At 36.2% G+C, this 15,871-nt stretch overlaps 1 protein-coding gene across 2 annotated transcripts; it reads right to left on the minus strand.

Annotated features, from left to right (window-relative positions):
• Positions 1-2,959: 2,959 nt before the first annotated feature.
• LOC121328031 lies at positions 2,960-13,015 on the minus strand. 2 transcript variants are annotated; one of them, XM_041272482.1, is made up of 7 exons: positions 12,245-13,015; positions 8,856-8,926; positions 8,404-8,632; positions 6,004-8,204; positions 5,003-5,218; positions 4,274-4,405; positions 2,960-3,903 (listed from the first exon to the last, which is right to left on the minus strand). In XM_041272482.1, exons 1-6 carry the CDS (start codon positions 12,573-12,575, stop codon positions 4,310-4,312), a joined length of 3,144 nt encoding a protein of 1,047 aa, XP_041128416.1. In that variant the 5' UTR covers positions 12,576-13,015; the 3' UTR covers positions 2,960-3,903; positions 4,274-4,309. The 2 variants fall into 2 exon arrangements, with proteins under 2 accessions (XP_041128416.1, XP_041128417.1); XM_041272483.1 differs by lacking the exon at positions 2,960-3,903 and having other exon boundaries at positions 4,273-4,405.
• Positions 13,016-15,871: the final 2,856 nt, after the last annotated feature.

Consider the following 15,871-nt stretch of genomic DNA (forward strand, 5'->3'; position numbering starts at 1 on the left):
ACTCTACCCCAAAATCATGCAGAATTATACCGAATCCCTGTCTATAGAGGGGCTGGATTAGACAGGTTTTACTGTATATTGAGAAAAGACCCAGCCACAATGATTACTAGCCAATAGGTTTAAATTGACATTTTTTTAAATGTAATATTTTGCTAAAACTAAAATGATGAAAGTGTATTATATTTAACACGTAACAGAATGCAAAGGGAACCAGTCTACTCGGAGAAAAGATCCTCGAGCAGGTTCAGAAGCATTTAAACTAGAAAGGAAAGGGGGAGAAATCAACAAAAAAACAGAAGGGAGACCGCATCAAAACAAGAACAACAACTCAGGTAAGACAACCATTAAATGTATTTATTTAAATGCTAGAAGTATCAGAAACAAAATTCTAAAACTTGAAGCTACTGCACTAACAGGTAACTATGATGTGATAGGTGTTACAGAAATGTGGTTGTCTGAGAGTGATGGGGACGAATATAATATTGGTGGGTATACACTGTAGAGGAAAGACAGGCAGGACAGAAGAGGAGGAGGGGTAGCGCTATACATAAGAAACAGTCTTGAAGCCCAGGTGTTAAACCTGGACAAAGAAAGTAAAACCGAATCAATATGGGTCAGAATAACGGACAAAAATTCAAGGGGCATAATAATAGGAGCATGCTATAGACCGCCAGATTCAGACGGTGAGCACAATAATCTGTTATACAATGACATTAGAAATGCGTGTAGCAAAGGAGAAGCCATACTAATGGGGGATTTCAACTTCCCCCAGATAAAATGGGAAAACCCGGTGGGTAGCGCAAAGGATGAAATAGAAATGGTGGAAATGACAAATGACTGCTTCCTAACACAATCTGTCAAGGCACCGACTAGAGGGGAGGCATGCCTTGATTTAGTCTTTTCAAATAACGAAGATAGAATAACTAAAACAGAGGTCAGAGAACCACTGGCAAACTCAGACCACAACATGGTCTCATTTGAAGTGTTTTTTAAATCCCCAAAAGTAATTACTAAAGCTAAGGTTTACAATTTTAGAAAAGCAAACTATGAAGGTATGAAACAGAGACTAACATAAGTAGATTGGAGTAAAATAGAGAAAACAACCACAGAAGAAGGATGGTTGTTCTTCAAAAATGTAGTACTAGAGGCGCAAAACAATTATATCCCTAAAGTAGACAAATCTAAATGTAAAACTAAATTGCCAAAATGGTTTAATAGATCAATTAAAAAAAATATTCAGCGAAAAAAGACACTTTACAGAGCATTAAAAAAGGACCAAAAAGAAAGTACACAGAAAGAGAACACAGAACTGCAAATGCAAGTCAAAAAGCAAGTTAGAAAGGCCAAGAGAGAAATAGAAATGAACATTGCTAAGGGAGCTAAAACCAATTCCAAAATGTTTTTCCAATATTACAACAGCAAGCGAACATTCAAAGAGGAGATTAAATGTTTAAGACATACAAATGGCAAAATCGTAGATGAAGAAAAAAAAATAGCAAATATATTAAATGATTACTTTTCACAAGTTTTTACAAAGGAAGATACTGACAACATGCCCCACATGTCATCCAGTTCCTATCCAGTTTTAAATAACTTTAGCATAACTGAGGCAGAAGTGTTAAAGGGACTAGGAGCTCTTAAAATAAACAAATCCCCTGGGCCGGATGAGATCCTCCCAGTAGTACTCAAAGAAATGAAAGAAGTAATTTACAAACCGCTAACCAAGATCATGCAGCAGTCTCTTGACACAGGGGTGGTACCGACAGACTGGAAAATTGCAAACATAATACCGATCCACAAAAAGGGAAACAAAACTGAACCAGGTAACTACAGACCAGTAAGCCTGATTTCTATTATATGCAAACTTATGGAAACTATAATAAGATCCAAAATGGAAAAGTACCTATATGGTAACAGGGTCCTGGGAGACAGTCAACATGGTTTTAGGAAAGGGAGATCGTGTCTAACTAACTTGCTTGATTTTTTTGAGGATGCAACATCATTAATGATTTAGATTCTGGTATAGTAAGCAAACTTGTTAAATTTGCAGACGACACAAAAGTAGGAGTGGCAAACACTGTTGCAGCAGCAAAGGTCATTCAAAATGATCTAGACAAGATTCAGAACTGGGCAGACACATGGCAAATGACATATAATAGAGAAAAGTGTAAGGTACTGCACGCAGGAAATAAAAATGTACATTATAAATATCATATGGGAGATACTGAAATTGGAGAAGGAATCTATGAAAAAGACCTAGGAGTTTTTGTTGACTCAGAAATGTCTTCATCTAGACAATGTGGGGAAGCTATAAAAAAGGCTAACAAGATGCTCGGATACATTGTGAAAAGTGTTGAATTTAAATCAAGGGAAGTAATGTTAAAACTGTACAATGCACTAGTAAGACCTCATCTGGAATATTGTGTGCAGTTCTGGTCACCTCGCTATAAAAAAGATATTGTTGCTCTAGAAAGAGTGCAAAGAAGAGCGACCAGAATTATTCCGGGCTTAAAAGGCATGTCATATGCAGACAGGCTAAAAGAATTGAATCTGTTCAGTCTTGAACAAAGAAGACTACGTGGCGACCTAATTCAAGCATTCAAAATTCTAAAAGGTATTGACAGTGTCGACCCAAGGGACTTTTTCAGCCTGAAAAAAGAAACAAGGACCAGGGGTCACAAATGGAGATTAGATAAAGGGGCATTCAGAACAGAAAATAGGAGGCACTTTTTTACACAGAGAATTGTGAGGGTCTGGAATCAACTCCCCAGTAATGTTGTTGAAGCTGACACCCTGGGATCCTTCAAGAAGCTGCTTGATGAGATTTTGGGATCAATAAGCTACTAACAACCAAACGAGCAAGATGGGCCGAATGGCCTCCTCTCGTTTGTAAACTTTCTTATGTTCTTAACTATTTGTCTAATTATATAATACACACAAACACACTCTTCAAAATGTAACCCTCCACGAATGTTCCAAACATTTTAATATTTACATGATATTAAATAAGGCCTATGACCACATTTGTCTTAAAACAAGAACTGTAATTCTCCTGTCACAATAATTACATTTATTCAAAATTACATTTTAAAAAGGAGTGCTAACAAAACAAAAAAAAACTATGTTTTTGCTTTCAATAGCGTAATTAACAATATTACAGCCCCCCCCCCCCCTTTTATACCATGCTGAAAATATTTTGGTTCTTCGCTTTTTTTTAAATTTACGTTTATTCAGAACATGCCAATTATATCTCATAAAAGTAGCAGCTACTTTGTCTGCACTGCGGTCTTTGAAATCTGCATATTCCAAACTCAAACTATAAAACACAAGCAAAGAACCAAAACATATTTGAACAGAAGTAAAAGGGTGATCAGTGATAACATTGTGATGGGGATAAGAGGAACAGGTTTGTAAACCTTGCCTCATCCTCACTTACAGTCTCTCTTTTAAATAGGCAATTTACTAGGCAGAGATGACAGAACACTGCAGTCAAAAATAACACAATTATGACCATTATACAAAGCAACAGAAACTACAGTTGTAAGAACATCAGACCCTTCAAGTATACCCAGCATTCTTCAATTTCAACATTTAGAAATTCATATATCTTTGTTTAAAATCATTAAGAGCAATTTAACATTTATTAATAAACAGATCCATTAAAATGTTATAAATAATTTGTTTACATTTCTGCAAATGTTTAGTTCACGAGAGACAGTCTTCCCAGGGATCACGTTTGAAGTTTTGGCTTATTTAGTTCAGCTAATTACACAAACACTGGGATTTCCACAACACTGGTGTATAGTAATATAGTTGTTTACAAGTCATAGTCTTCTTAAAGCAAACACCTCAACTTTAGAAATGCGATGTTCTGTCCTCACTGGACATTTAAATGCTTTTCTCCTAAAAACAGAAAAAAAAAAAAAAAAAAAAGAGAAAGTCATTAAAGATTTTGTTCAAAAACAGCAGTATGCTTCTATTCAATATCACTATGTCAATCCAATATCCGCTCCATAAATATTACGTTTATTTAAAAACAGGCTAATCTTACTAAGATAACACAGAAACGCACTGGGCCAAATATGTACACACTTTTTTTTTTTTTTAACCAAACAGATATACCTAACCACAAACTTGCCTAAGATTCAAGTCCAATACATGTCACATCTCTTTGAAAATGAATTTACACTGTGCAATGAAATGTAAAGAATGTCTTTCAGAAGGAAGGAATTTTGTTCTGAAACATGTTGGTGTCAGATCATTTCATAAATACCTCCTAACTCTTTCGAGTCAGCCCTCTTTCTCTCTGCTATTTCATACAATGCTTGCATCTGTAGAGCATCTGATCGTGAGTACGAATATGGTTCTGCACATTTTTCTGCCTGAAGAAAGTTTTTTGACACAACTGAAAAAATAAATAAAAATAAAAGCACATACTGTTAAATTTCCTGAACATTCAAACTTTGAAAGATTAAACCTGTTTAACCGTTTAAACTAACATACGGCTACATTAGGTGTCTAATATGAATAATGAATATTAAATAACCTTTCACTAAGCTACCACTGTATAAACGTACTTCTGTTTTAATTATTTTTAGTTTTATATATGATCAGAAAATATGCATATGAACATGAAGGCAACAGTACATCTTCCAAAAATACAAGCATTATTTGTGCTCATTCACAATCTAAGATCACTTTCTTGTGCAAGCCAGAATTTACAGAAACAATCCTTATTTTAATTTAGAAGAAAGGTGTCTTTACACAATGAAATAAGTTGTGTGTCTAGCTGAACAGTGTATTGGATGTATAAAAACAACATTCATGCACAGTGGTATCAAAGAACTACTTTCTGATTTTGGATTATGGGATTTGTATTTTTTTTTTTTCGGTTTTGATTATTTCTCCTATTCAACCAACTGTTTCTACATCTTCAACTTGAGTGAAGCGACTGTAATCCCTTGATAGCAGACCTATTGAATCAAAAAACAAACACACTTACCGGACAAGGCCAGTGTTTTCCTTCTATGTGTCTTATTTTGTGCATGATAAGAGAGTCACAGTTTTTGAAAGAATCTTTGCATTCAGAGCAGGTATGTGAAGACACCGCTATGCTGCTACAGCTGCTGTTTGTTGAAACTCGAGCTTTTAGCCGTTTTACACGAGTTCTTTTAATCACTTCAGCAAACTTGGGCAGTCTGGTCTTCATGTCTACGATCTAAATAAATAAAAAAATAAATAAAAAGTCTGCCAACTGCAATCACAAAGTTGGCAGAAAGAGAACAATTGTACTTTATCTCAACTACAAAATTCACACAGCTTTCCTGATCAATTCTAAATTTTAAAATTAGTCCAATCTAAATTGGAACCCTGATTTTATATTTATCTCATGAAGATGTATCAGTACTATTGGATACAGAATGCATTTTGTTGTTCGAAAGGTTTTTGCGCAAACAGTGGCACCCCTTATTGATGAAAAGCATCAGTTGCTGTGTACTTGATATTGTGTTGTGTTCATCTCTGTACTTACTCCAAGACAAATGCAGATGTGTAAAAAAAACAACTTCTCTGGAAGAATGTGTTATGTACAGATTACTACTAAATGTCAAGTGCTTTTGAATCCCCAATGGTAAGAATTTTTTTTTTTAATAGAGTACTTTGTTCAGCCCTGCCTATCATTGACACACTGTTGTACAGTTCACAAAAACTGTACGACAGCCTTATGAGTAAGAGGCTCAAAAGGCCAGACGTGGCTTACAACTTACCTGTGAATGGCCCCACAGACTTTTAATAAAAATAAAGTTATTATTGTCAGGCAAAAATGTCATTAAATCCACTTATTCATGGCAATCCCTGACTGTTCGGCCTGCATCTTCTTGTTATTACTACAGGAGGTTTATCAAGATGTCTAACTGAGTACAAGTGCACCAACCTAAATGCAAAGACCACTACTACAGAATGGAATTCCCTTTTACTTCATTTAGTCTATGTATTGATGATTACCTTTGGCAGTCCATCAGTGCAGTCAAATGTAGATCCAAGGTCAGCCAGTAATTGTACGTTAGCCCTCTTTCTTGAAGTAGTACGGTCAATGTCGCACTTTCCACTTCTACCCTCAGCAGACCAATAGGACTCTTTTCTCTTAACTAAAGGCCTGTTGCCTTTAACCTTCAGCAGCTTCCTCCCAAGTACCAGTACAGCCTCCGCATTTTTAATCGCCCCGCGAGTTCTACCCAAAATTTCTGAAGTCTGAGGCCCACTGCCCCTTATCTTTTTGGAACTTAGTTTCGAGACAGAGGTTGTTGTTGTTAGACAGAGTTCATGTTTTTTACTGTCCTTCTTTGTGCTGCTGCTGCCAGCCACCTCTTTTGTGCTTTTTGGCCTGTGTAAGTTAAACAAAAATCCAGCATCCAATAGTTTTTGACTGGGCTTTCTCTTTCGTTTACCCAGCCCTGAAGAAAGCTGAACTTTACAAGTGCTTGGTCTAAATCTTTGGTTCCTGGCATCTGCATTCCCAGATTTTGTTTGCTTCACAGTTTTTCCCACTTCTTTGTTGCAAAAAAAAGAACTCTTTGATGGAGCTTTCTGAAATGGTTGACTATTCAACTTCTGTCTCGCCCCTACCAGGGCAGCTTTCTTCCCAACACACACATACTTGTCATTAATCTTTACTGTCTGTCTGATGCTCCTCAATAACCTTATGTTTTTATTTGTGCTTCCCTTGGAAAGATCCTCCACAGAACGTTCTTCGGCAAGTGGATTGTCTACCTGAACAGATAAAAACGATGGCTTGTTTGTATGTAGAAGACCTAAGCGTCTACTTCTGACATTGTTAGCCGTAAAGACACTCTGCTTAGCCGGCATTTCTTTTTTAATGTGCTTGCTAATCTGAACGTTTTCAGGTCGAACGCTTGGAAGCTGTCTACTTTCTAGTCTGGAGCTCCTGCCTCGATTGCATCCTACAGTTGTTTTCTCCGTTGGATCATGAATGGCTTGCAGGGTTTTTTGTTCAGCAGCTACCCTCAATTTAACTGACGCAACTTTGCTTCTTGTAGTCCAACCATAGCCTCGCCGCCTTAACATAACCTTATGCCTTTGTACAGGGCTTATTTCAGATTCTGTCTTTTCAGCTTTAATTATTCCCTGGTTAATCTTTCCCTCAGGAAGGCTCTGTTTGTCATCACTGTGTTCTCTTGAGTTAAGGTTACCCATGCTCCTTTTTCGCCTGGTGGTCAGGGAATAGCTGCAGGCTTTAAGCTTCCTGAGACGCTTCTTTTGCCTCCATCCTGTCAACTCCTCCCCACAGACAATCAAGGATTTGCGCTGCAGACCCAACACACGCAGCAGCTTGTATTTTTCTACTGTATTGGGAGACTGCACTTCCTCTTCCACAGGCTCTGTCTTAACTGGAGATTTGAATGTTTCTGTACAGATTTCCAGCCTTTCCTTGGTGCACTCGTCTGGAAGAGAAAAACTTAACTGCTTCTTGTAGTTTGCTTGGATAGGAGTGGTTGTGATGCCCTGTAAAGAAATCTCCTTTTTGTCTTTTGTTGGAGAAGTCATGGCCCAGTTTGGATTCTGACGGCTAGGAGATATTTTTGTACAAAGGTTCTTGGGAGAGGACTTTCTTTTTTTAGATGGAGACTTGAAATCCAACAACTTCAGCCGTTTCATGGGCGTGCTGAAGGTTTGCTTATCCAGTAATCCATCCCTCTGCAGTGCTGAGTAATGCCTGGTTAACTTGCCTGTACTCAGTTCTTCCGATGTTTCCAATGTGCATTTAACGCTATTCTCCAAAACGCGTGCTTTGCTCTTTGCAAAATCCTTAAAGTTTGATTCCATAAAGTGGCATCTGGAATTTTCGATATAATCCTGATTATTTGGAGTTTCACTATTGTACGTCTTCTCTTTTCCGAGAGAAGGTGGGGTGTCTTGTTGGCTCTTAATTATAGACTTGATGCCAGAGATTTCCACAGAAGTAGGAGATTGAGTGTAGATGGAGTGTTTGCTCCCCAAGTGCTGTATCCCTGGATAGTCCTTACTGTCTACTTGCTCTTTCTGAATGCCTTTGCACAATTCAACTACCGACCACATCCTGAAGTGCCTGGCCATAGCACAGATCTCTGTAAGGTTCTCCAGCTTGAAAGACAGAGTGGAGGTATATGAAAACTCCAGCAAAGGCAGAAAACTGTCCGGGCTGAAACCTAGAATAAAGACAGATACATTTAATAGAATGCTAACTGTTGAGATGAACTGTATATGGTGTCACAATTAACACTATGAATACAGAACATGCGAATCAACAAGTCATTCAATTTTTTTCTTTTGGTAGGAGAAACATTTTCTTTGACAGCATTACATATTTTCAATATCTATACAAATCTTTTTTTTTTTTCTGCTCACCAGTTAGATCAACTGCAGACTTGTGATTGGATGTGGAATCCATTTCTGTAAACATTTCCTTGAAGTATTCACTGACAGCTGCAAGCACGGCCTTATGTGCAGAGTATGTGGCTCCATCCACAATCAAGGTTATGTCACAGAATAGACCTTCATCACGCTGACTGTTCAAGTTTTTAAGAACGTCTGTCCCGTGGGAAACTAATGTTTTGGTAATAGTTTCTTCATACACCTGTAAATGCAAAAAAACATTATTGTTTTTCAATGTATGTTCAACAAGGTCTGCTCTGTTTTTTATTTTTATTTTTTTAAAAGACTAAACTTTCACACAGGGTGACATTAAGTGTAAAAATGTGTGTAAATACATTTTAGGAAATACTGAAACCAAACACTGCTTTTTAATACATTTTAAATCTCAGCACTTCAAAACCAAATGATAGACATGAAGCACTTACATGCATCCCCATCCTCCTTGCTGTGCATTCCTTACATCCTAGGACATAATCCCGAATGGGAAAAAACATTCCTGGAAAAAAGAAAAATGGTGATATTGTAAATCTGTTTTCATTGGTATACATATCTGTGAAACTTGCAGTCATAGATCCATTCAAAAATGTATAGTATAACTGACTGTATGTTAAACAGTTATACAATACTTATAACATGTAATATGACATTTTGAAGATGAAAGAACCCCCTCTAATCCAAGGAATTCACACATGGCAGTTAATGCAGCCTACAGGCTCATTTGATTAGGAGAGTTTTGTATGCCATCTGCCATTTCATGAAAATATGAAATATAAAGTCATCCAATATAGGACAAGACTTCCTGGTGATCACAATCCTACAGCATTTGAGACTACCCAGCTCCACAAACATACAGGTTTGCAATTAGTCTAGTATAGACAACTTATCTATGTAACGAAAGTAGGCCTACATACCAGTTTCATGGAATTGCCTACTAAACAGATATTTTCCCTTCGATCTGAATTCATATTTTACATTTAAAAGGAGTAATAACTAAGGCTTTTAAATTATCGCCATATCGCTTTTTTTTCTTACTAGTCCATAAAACTTAAACTAACAAAAGTAGACAAACGTTTCTGAATGCGTCTAGTTTCTTAGACATTTTACCGTCGAGTTGTGTGTTTTTTAATTTGTGGATGATCTAGTTAAAAATCAAGCATTTATGTTTATAATATTCTCACAAGTCCCTAATATTTTGGAGATGGGCGTACATACGTCTGTATGTCACAAGGATAGAAATACAACTCCTATTGCATAGCAGATTCACCCATTCCAGGTTTTAATATAAGCATCTCTAGCCACAGTGTATGTCTTACAAGCTCAGGTGTGTCTTCTTAAACTCATAGTAAAATCAGGAATGGAGCAAACTACTATGCAATGAAAATCTTACTTTCATCTCTGTGTAGGCCATGGTGATCTACTTTTTCATGTCACAGCTTTCTAATTTTGAATTTACATCTGAGGTGGAGGATGAACGTCATCCACATGCTTTTCTTTGCTGATTTTTTTCTTCCATAATTTATTTTCACTTTGTTGAAGTCTGTTTATCCTGCCACAACATTGCAAGTTCTTGGTTTGCATCCACCAAATCTTCCCACGTTAAAGGTAGGAGCCTTTCCGACGACCCCACATGTTTCTTATGGGCAGCACAGATTGCAGGAAATGAGCCAATACTGTATTTTACCTAAGCATTGCCACAGAAACACTTGCTCTGGAGTGAAATAAATGTGTGAAAAACAAAAGATCAGAACTAACTTTCAGAGCGAGCAACTTCTTGGGGGACATTAAAAAAATTATTCATTTGTATTTCAACTGGAGAATCAAATAGTAATGCGACAATCAAACAATGCTGACCCTGATAAATAGGTTGTGTACTAAAATATAACCCCAAACCCCCTGGTAAAGGAATGGGATTTAAAAAATCATTTGGGTGTCAAAATGTATCTGTATGTGGCCTTCAGCTTTCTAAATATACTGCATTACTTAAATTTGGCGCCGCGGCTCTTATTTTAAATTGATCAAAATGATTGCCGCGCTTAAAAGAGGGCGGTCGTTATACGAGGGCGACCTTTATTAATAATACTACAATTTTCAAACGCTGCAATATTTTATTACATGATTTATGAAATTTTAGAAGTATCGCGGTTGCTTAATTTCTGTAACATGGTAGCCTACCTGTATGTAGCAGCGTGTGTGGCTAAACTACTTTGACTACAGTACATTTAATGTTACCGAGAGCCTATTAGGTTTGAGCTGGAAGGACAGGGGAGTGCTGTACCAGCGAATCAGGAGTGTGTATTAGTTTATAAGCGGCGGGACAATGTTGGTGTGGCAATTAAGTCCAAGAGTGTGACGAAGATGTTTTTCTGCACCAAAAATTACCTCAGAATATCAGTTTGATTTCTGTAAAAACTATATACCCTACTTGTTTTTTTTTTTTTCTCACTGTAACTTGCTTATTTGTAATATCTCTGCAAGAGAACCCGAAACTAAATCTTCTCATATAGGGATTGAGTACAGCAATTACAACTGAACTAAAAACAAAACCACCAATAAGAACTTCAGAAGGACTGCTGTTCTGTACTAATTTATATTGGATTTTCTTTCAGAACTGTACTACCATAAAATAAAATGTGCTTACTATGTGCGCGTGTGTAGATTAGTTTGTAATTTACGTGCTAGATTGATACCTTAATGTTTCTTTATTGATAGCGGCGTTTATTCCAGGGCAGCCTCTATTATAAAGCTGATATCTACATCAATAGGAGAGCGGCGCCAAATTGAAGTAATACGGTATTAAACAAAACTGTGACCTACATGGTCACCCACAACACTGGATCAAAAACAGCAGCATCACTCTTTAAATAGGTACATTCCAAAATAAAATTAAAAAGGTACTGCCACGAAACCCAAACAGAAAGATGAAGTCTACCTAAATTTAACGTATGAATACATCCAACAGGTGTCCAAAGATAACACATTCACCCATACAGTAATGGAAACAGTGAAAATCTTAGTCTACCTATTATAGAAAACCAGTACTTATTTAATTTCTTATTATACCCCTGTAGACACCGTGGATAGGTGTGTACAAATACATGATTTTAGACTGAGAATGCTGGTGTCAGACCAGATAGAAGGACTGTAGCAACAAATGTGCCACGCTGCCCCTAGCAGAGGTAATCTCCTGAATTTTTCATAAATGACAAAAGCAGGCATAATGGAATACAGACTGGTTTCCAAGGCAGCTGCTGCCGTTTTTATAACACAGGACCTGTCTGTTGTGCTAAAACTACTGTACGCATGTATTTACCAGAAATACTACTCTTTATACTCCAGGTAAAAACCCAACGATTACAAATGTATGTTAGTTTGATTTGTTTTTTGTTTTGTTTTGTTGTTTAAGGGTGACCTGGACATGTGTAAATTTATTATGATATGCTTAACTACACATCAGTGCTGAGGATGTACACAAGTCAAAAAACACAACACCTTAATTTTTAAATAATTAGGAAGAAACGTGCAGTGTTAGTTACTAAATTCTGTAACACCCATATCCACATAAAAAAGGCTTTGCTATACAAGAATTTTCAATGAAGTTAAATCTGTCAATTAACCTAATTCCCAAGTTTAAAAGGAAAAGCAGTCCTCCGTTTCTAGTATTTCAATTGCAGAAGCATTTTTACTGACTTGATATGCCTGCAGTGTAAAGATACATCACCAGGACATTAAATAATTCATTTGTATTTCTACTGAAGAATCACTTTTTTTTTTTTTAACAAAAGCATTACAAACAAAAACAAACAAACCGTCCCACCTTCCCACCAATAGTTTTCCGCCACAAATCTGTAGGTGTCCTCCAAGGTGTGGTGCAGCGCTCCATTTCTCTTCTGATGAAAAGTAGCAATAGCACCGAGTCTCCTATCTGCATCCAGCACCTCTCTGTAATTGATGTATCCTTTCTCCAACTTTCTGCGATACAGTATTCCGTCTATAACCTCATAGAAAGGGGAGGTGAGCGATTTTTCCCCCACGGAATCGATAGCAGCATCTCCTCCAGCTTCCCGCTTGCAGTCCAACAAATGTTTGTTACTAAAAGAAGTCGCCTCTTTAGTGTGGTGTTTGTTGTATGCGCAGTCGCCGGCCATTTTCACCGGCTTCCTTATTTACTGCCGCCCTTCTTTTAGATCTAAAATAACTTTCTTGCTTGCTATTCTTGTAATTATCTTGAAAACAACAATCTTTATAGTTAGTTGATACCTAAAATGGGTTTTAATATTTTTTCTTCTTCAACCCAACAGCACCAGTTCGCATCTCAACCCTAGCACTAGTAGTATAATTACATACATAAACTTTTTACCAATAAAACTAAAGCACCCACTTATAGGGTACAACATTAATAATTATGTACCCATGGTAGTAAATTAAATTACGTCTCAGCCTTAAAAATTAAAATGAAATAAATACAGAGCTAATAGAGATACTGTCGCGTTTATGAATTTGCTATTTTATATGTATATATTTAAATACTTTGAAAATATTTAGCTGTCAATCATTTTTATAACTTTTTTCTCGTTATAAATGACGAAACCGGACTGCTTTGGCCTGAAAAATTTTTTCTTTTTATGTAGTAAGTGTTGGCTCATATATATCGATATATATATATATATATATATATATATATATATATATATATATATATATATAAATATAATAGCTACTGATGGTAAACAAATACCTTTTTTTTTTTTTTTTTTTTTTTAAACTAAAAAAGATAAATATCGAAATCCACAGCCCGTCTACTTTCCTGCAATTCAGTTCCCAATAATATTAACAACAATAAAGCAAATATTGTTATGGACTGAAGTTCTCTTCACGTTGATCTTGCATGTACATTTAAGTTTCTCATTTTAACCGGACCCAGCAGCATTCAACAATACGAATTCTGCCCCTGGTGTTCACACAAACTGGATCAAGTCCTCTTCAGATGATCGGTTTAGCCTCGTCGTACCCGTATATCCATGAGCGATGTTACCATACATCAAATCACTTGATTTTTTTTGTAACTTATTTTGTCTTCGATTCGTTACACGGCAAACTATAGTTCTAGTCAACGTTTAACTGTAAGATGTGCCTGCCTGGTCAATAAAAAAAATGTTCAAAATAAAATCATTTTCTTCTTCTTCTTTTTTTTTTTTTTTTTTTTTTTCGTTCTAACTCTCTCCCCTCCCGTAGTCAGATGATCAAATAATCCAATTCTTTAACTCGTAACCTTCTGCTGGTTACCAAGGGACAACCTACCATGGGGGAGAAAAATCCGTCTATTCCCCGCCTCCTGCCAAAGCGGATTAGCAGAGAGATGTAGAATTTCACATTAAAGAATCTAGGATTGGATAATACAGACGCCAATCAATAAATGGGTTTTTTTTTTTGTTCCCCCCCTTTATTTTTTAAGTCAAGATAGGTTGATTACAAACGCGTTGTGTTTGCAGTACGGGGGGCAGGTTTAAAAATTGATTGTCTCATTCTAAAAGACAAGTGCATCACTGGTCATAGTACGTCTTAATTTTATATAAATTGTTATATTAAGTAAAGAGTTTGACTTAATTGGGACTCCACTATTTGTTTAATAGATAACAGTCAATAATCAGACAAATGTGTCATGTTTAGTTTGCATGACTAAAAGAGAATCAATAACGGTACGTGGAGCTTTAGGGATTACAGTTGACAGGCAAACCTTTGTGTTTTCGAGAGATGCTACGGTTTGTAGGCTACTTCGAATTAACAAAATAACCTCGCAGCAGCTGGTTGCTTCATTCTTAAACTGTAAATACACATTCATTTTAAACGAATTAAAACCTTTTTTATGTTTATGATACTTCACTTCATTAAGGTATTGAAGTTACTTTACATTTAAATGGGTTCCCAGAAGATTACATTACATAATTATACTAGTTTTAGGGTGTTTCTTAAAGAGCTTATTTATCATAGAGTAGTTTGCTTGAATATAATTAATTGTACACCATCCATCCATGTTTTTTTTTTTTTTTTTTTGTTTTTTTTTAACTATGTCAGAATCAGTAGTAAATATAGTGTTTTAGATCAATCCAAGAAGGTATACAGTAAGTACAGTAATCGACATATTGTGATTTATTTTTATGATCTAACAGTTGTGGATCTTAAAACAGCCACCTTAAACTTCTAAAAACCAGATTTTATTGTGTGTAGTAATGTTAATAAAACGAGTTCTTGAGGTCCCTCAGACACTTATTGTAACATATTTAAAGGTTCTTGTACACATGTTTATACCAATATAAAGTCGACGTTTGTCTAAAAGTAATTGAACTGTCCAAAGAAAAAGTGGTGTTTTGATTTCTAAAGGTCAGTACAGTTTCTGCATTTGAATGTGTAGATCCATAAATACATTCTTTGACAATTACCGTGAAATAGAATAAAATCATCTACTGGATCTTTTCATTCAATTGAATTACATTCGTTGTTTGTTATATTTTAATTTTTTTTTATTTTTGTTAGGCAGGCATCATTGTACCTTCAGTGAGGCAGCGGCCATGTCTGCAGAACTATTGGCAGGCACAAGTGAGAATACAAGCAGGCAAGCATGACAGCTGCAGGAAACTAACTTGTAACGATGAGATGCCAGGGGAGTGAAGTCTTGAAAAACTGGGTGCAGAAGATGTCAGGCATCACTCACTCCATTGTAGGCTTCTTATTACAATGAAAATGTAACAAGTTGGTAACATGTTTAATTTGCAACAGAGCTAAACATTAAAATAAAGTTTAAATTAAAATCAAGTTTTATTTTTTAATTTTTATGTGCCTATATCGGTCTTACCCTCGGATAAGTTTGCAGTAGCTTGGGTCATATTAAGTCTACCATTAACCATCCTTTTTATACTTTGTACAGATTTGGTGTTGTAAATTGTTCTTTTAGTTTACCTCAGTTAAATACCATAATAGCTCGTTTTTATGCTGCTTCTCGTCGAGAAAATCAGAAACGCCAAAAATAAATTATTAAACTGTGCTGCCAGCAGTACTATACTGCAGTTCCCCACAGCTATTGTTTTTCAGGTGTTGTTAATCTATTTCCTTACTCTGGTCTTTACAATGCTTTTACGTGCAATTGCTGGTATTAGCTTCCCCCTCCTATCAGTCTATGCCTACTGTGCCTGTTCTTGCCATTGTAGTCTTCAAAACCTGCCCCTTTGATGTATTGTTATCTCTCCAAAGGCCGTGATTTTTTGGGGTGAAATCCCTGTTCAGTTATCTCTATATTTATTTGGTTTTCTGAATCCAAACTCTTTCAAGTCTCCTATTCCACACCTGCAAAGACTGAAAAAAAACAAAACTATAGATGAGCACAGAATGTGCCTTACTGTAGGCCAGGATAATCACATCATGAAGCTGTAATCGTAGTGTTTGAAAA

This window comes from Polyodon spathula, chromosome 15 (genome assembly GCF_017654505.1).
Source record: "Polyodon spathula isolate WHYD16114869_AA chromosome 15, ASM1765450v1, whole genome shotgun sequence".
NCBI classification, from domain to species: domain Eukaryota; kingdom Metazoa; phylum Chordata; class Actinopteri; order Acipenseriformes; family Polyodontidae; genus Polyodon; species Polyodon spathula.

Excerpts from the sequence above, each read along its gene's own strand:
- LOC121328031 (XM_041272482.1), bottom strand. The coding sequence starts at position 12,575 with ATGGCCGGCGACTGCGCATACAACAAACACCACACTAAAGAGGCGACT. Across the intron at positions 8,927-12,244 it reads GGAAAACTATTGGTGGGAAG|GAATGTTTTTTCCCATTCGG; the intron begins GTGGGACGGTTT and ends TCTTTTTTCCAG. Across the intron at positions 8,633-8,855 it reads CAAGGAGGATGGGGATGCAT|GTGTATGAAGAAACTATTAC; the intron begins GTAAGTGCTTCA and ends TTGCATTTACAG.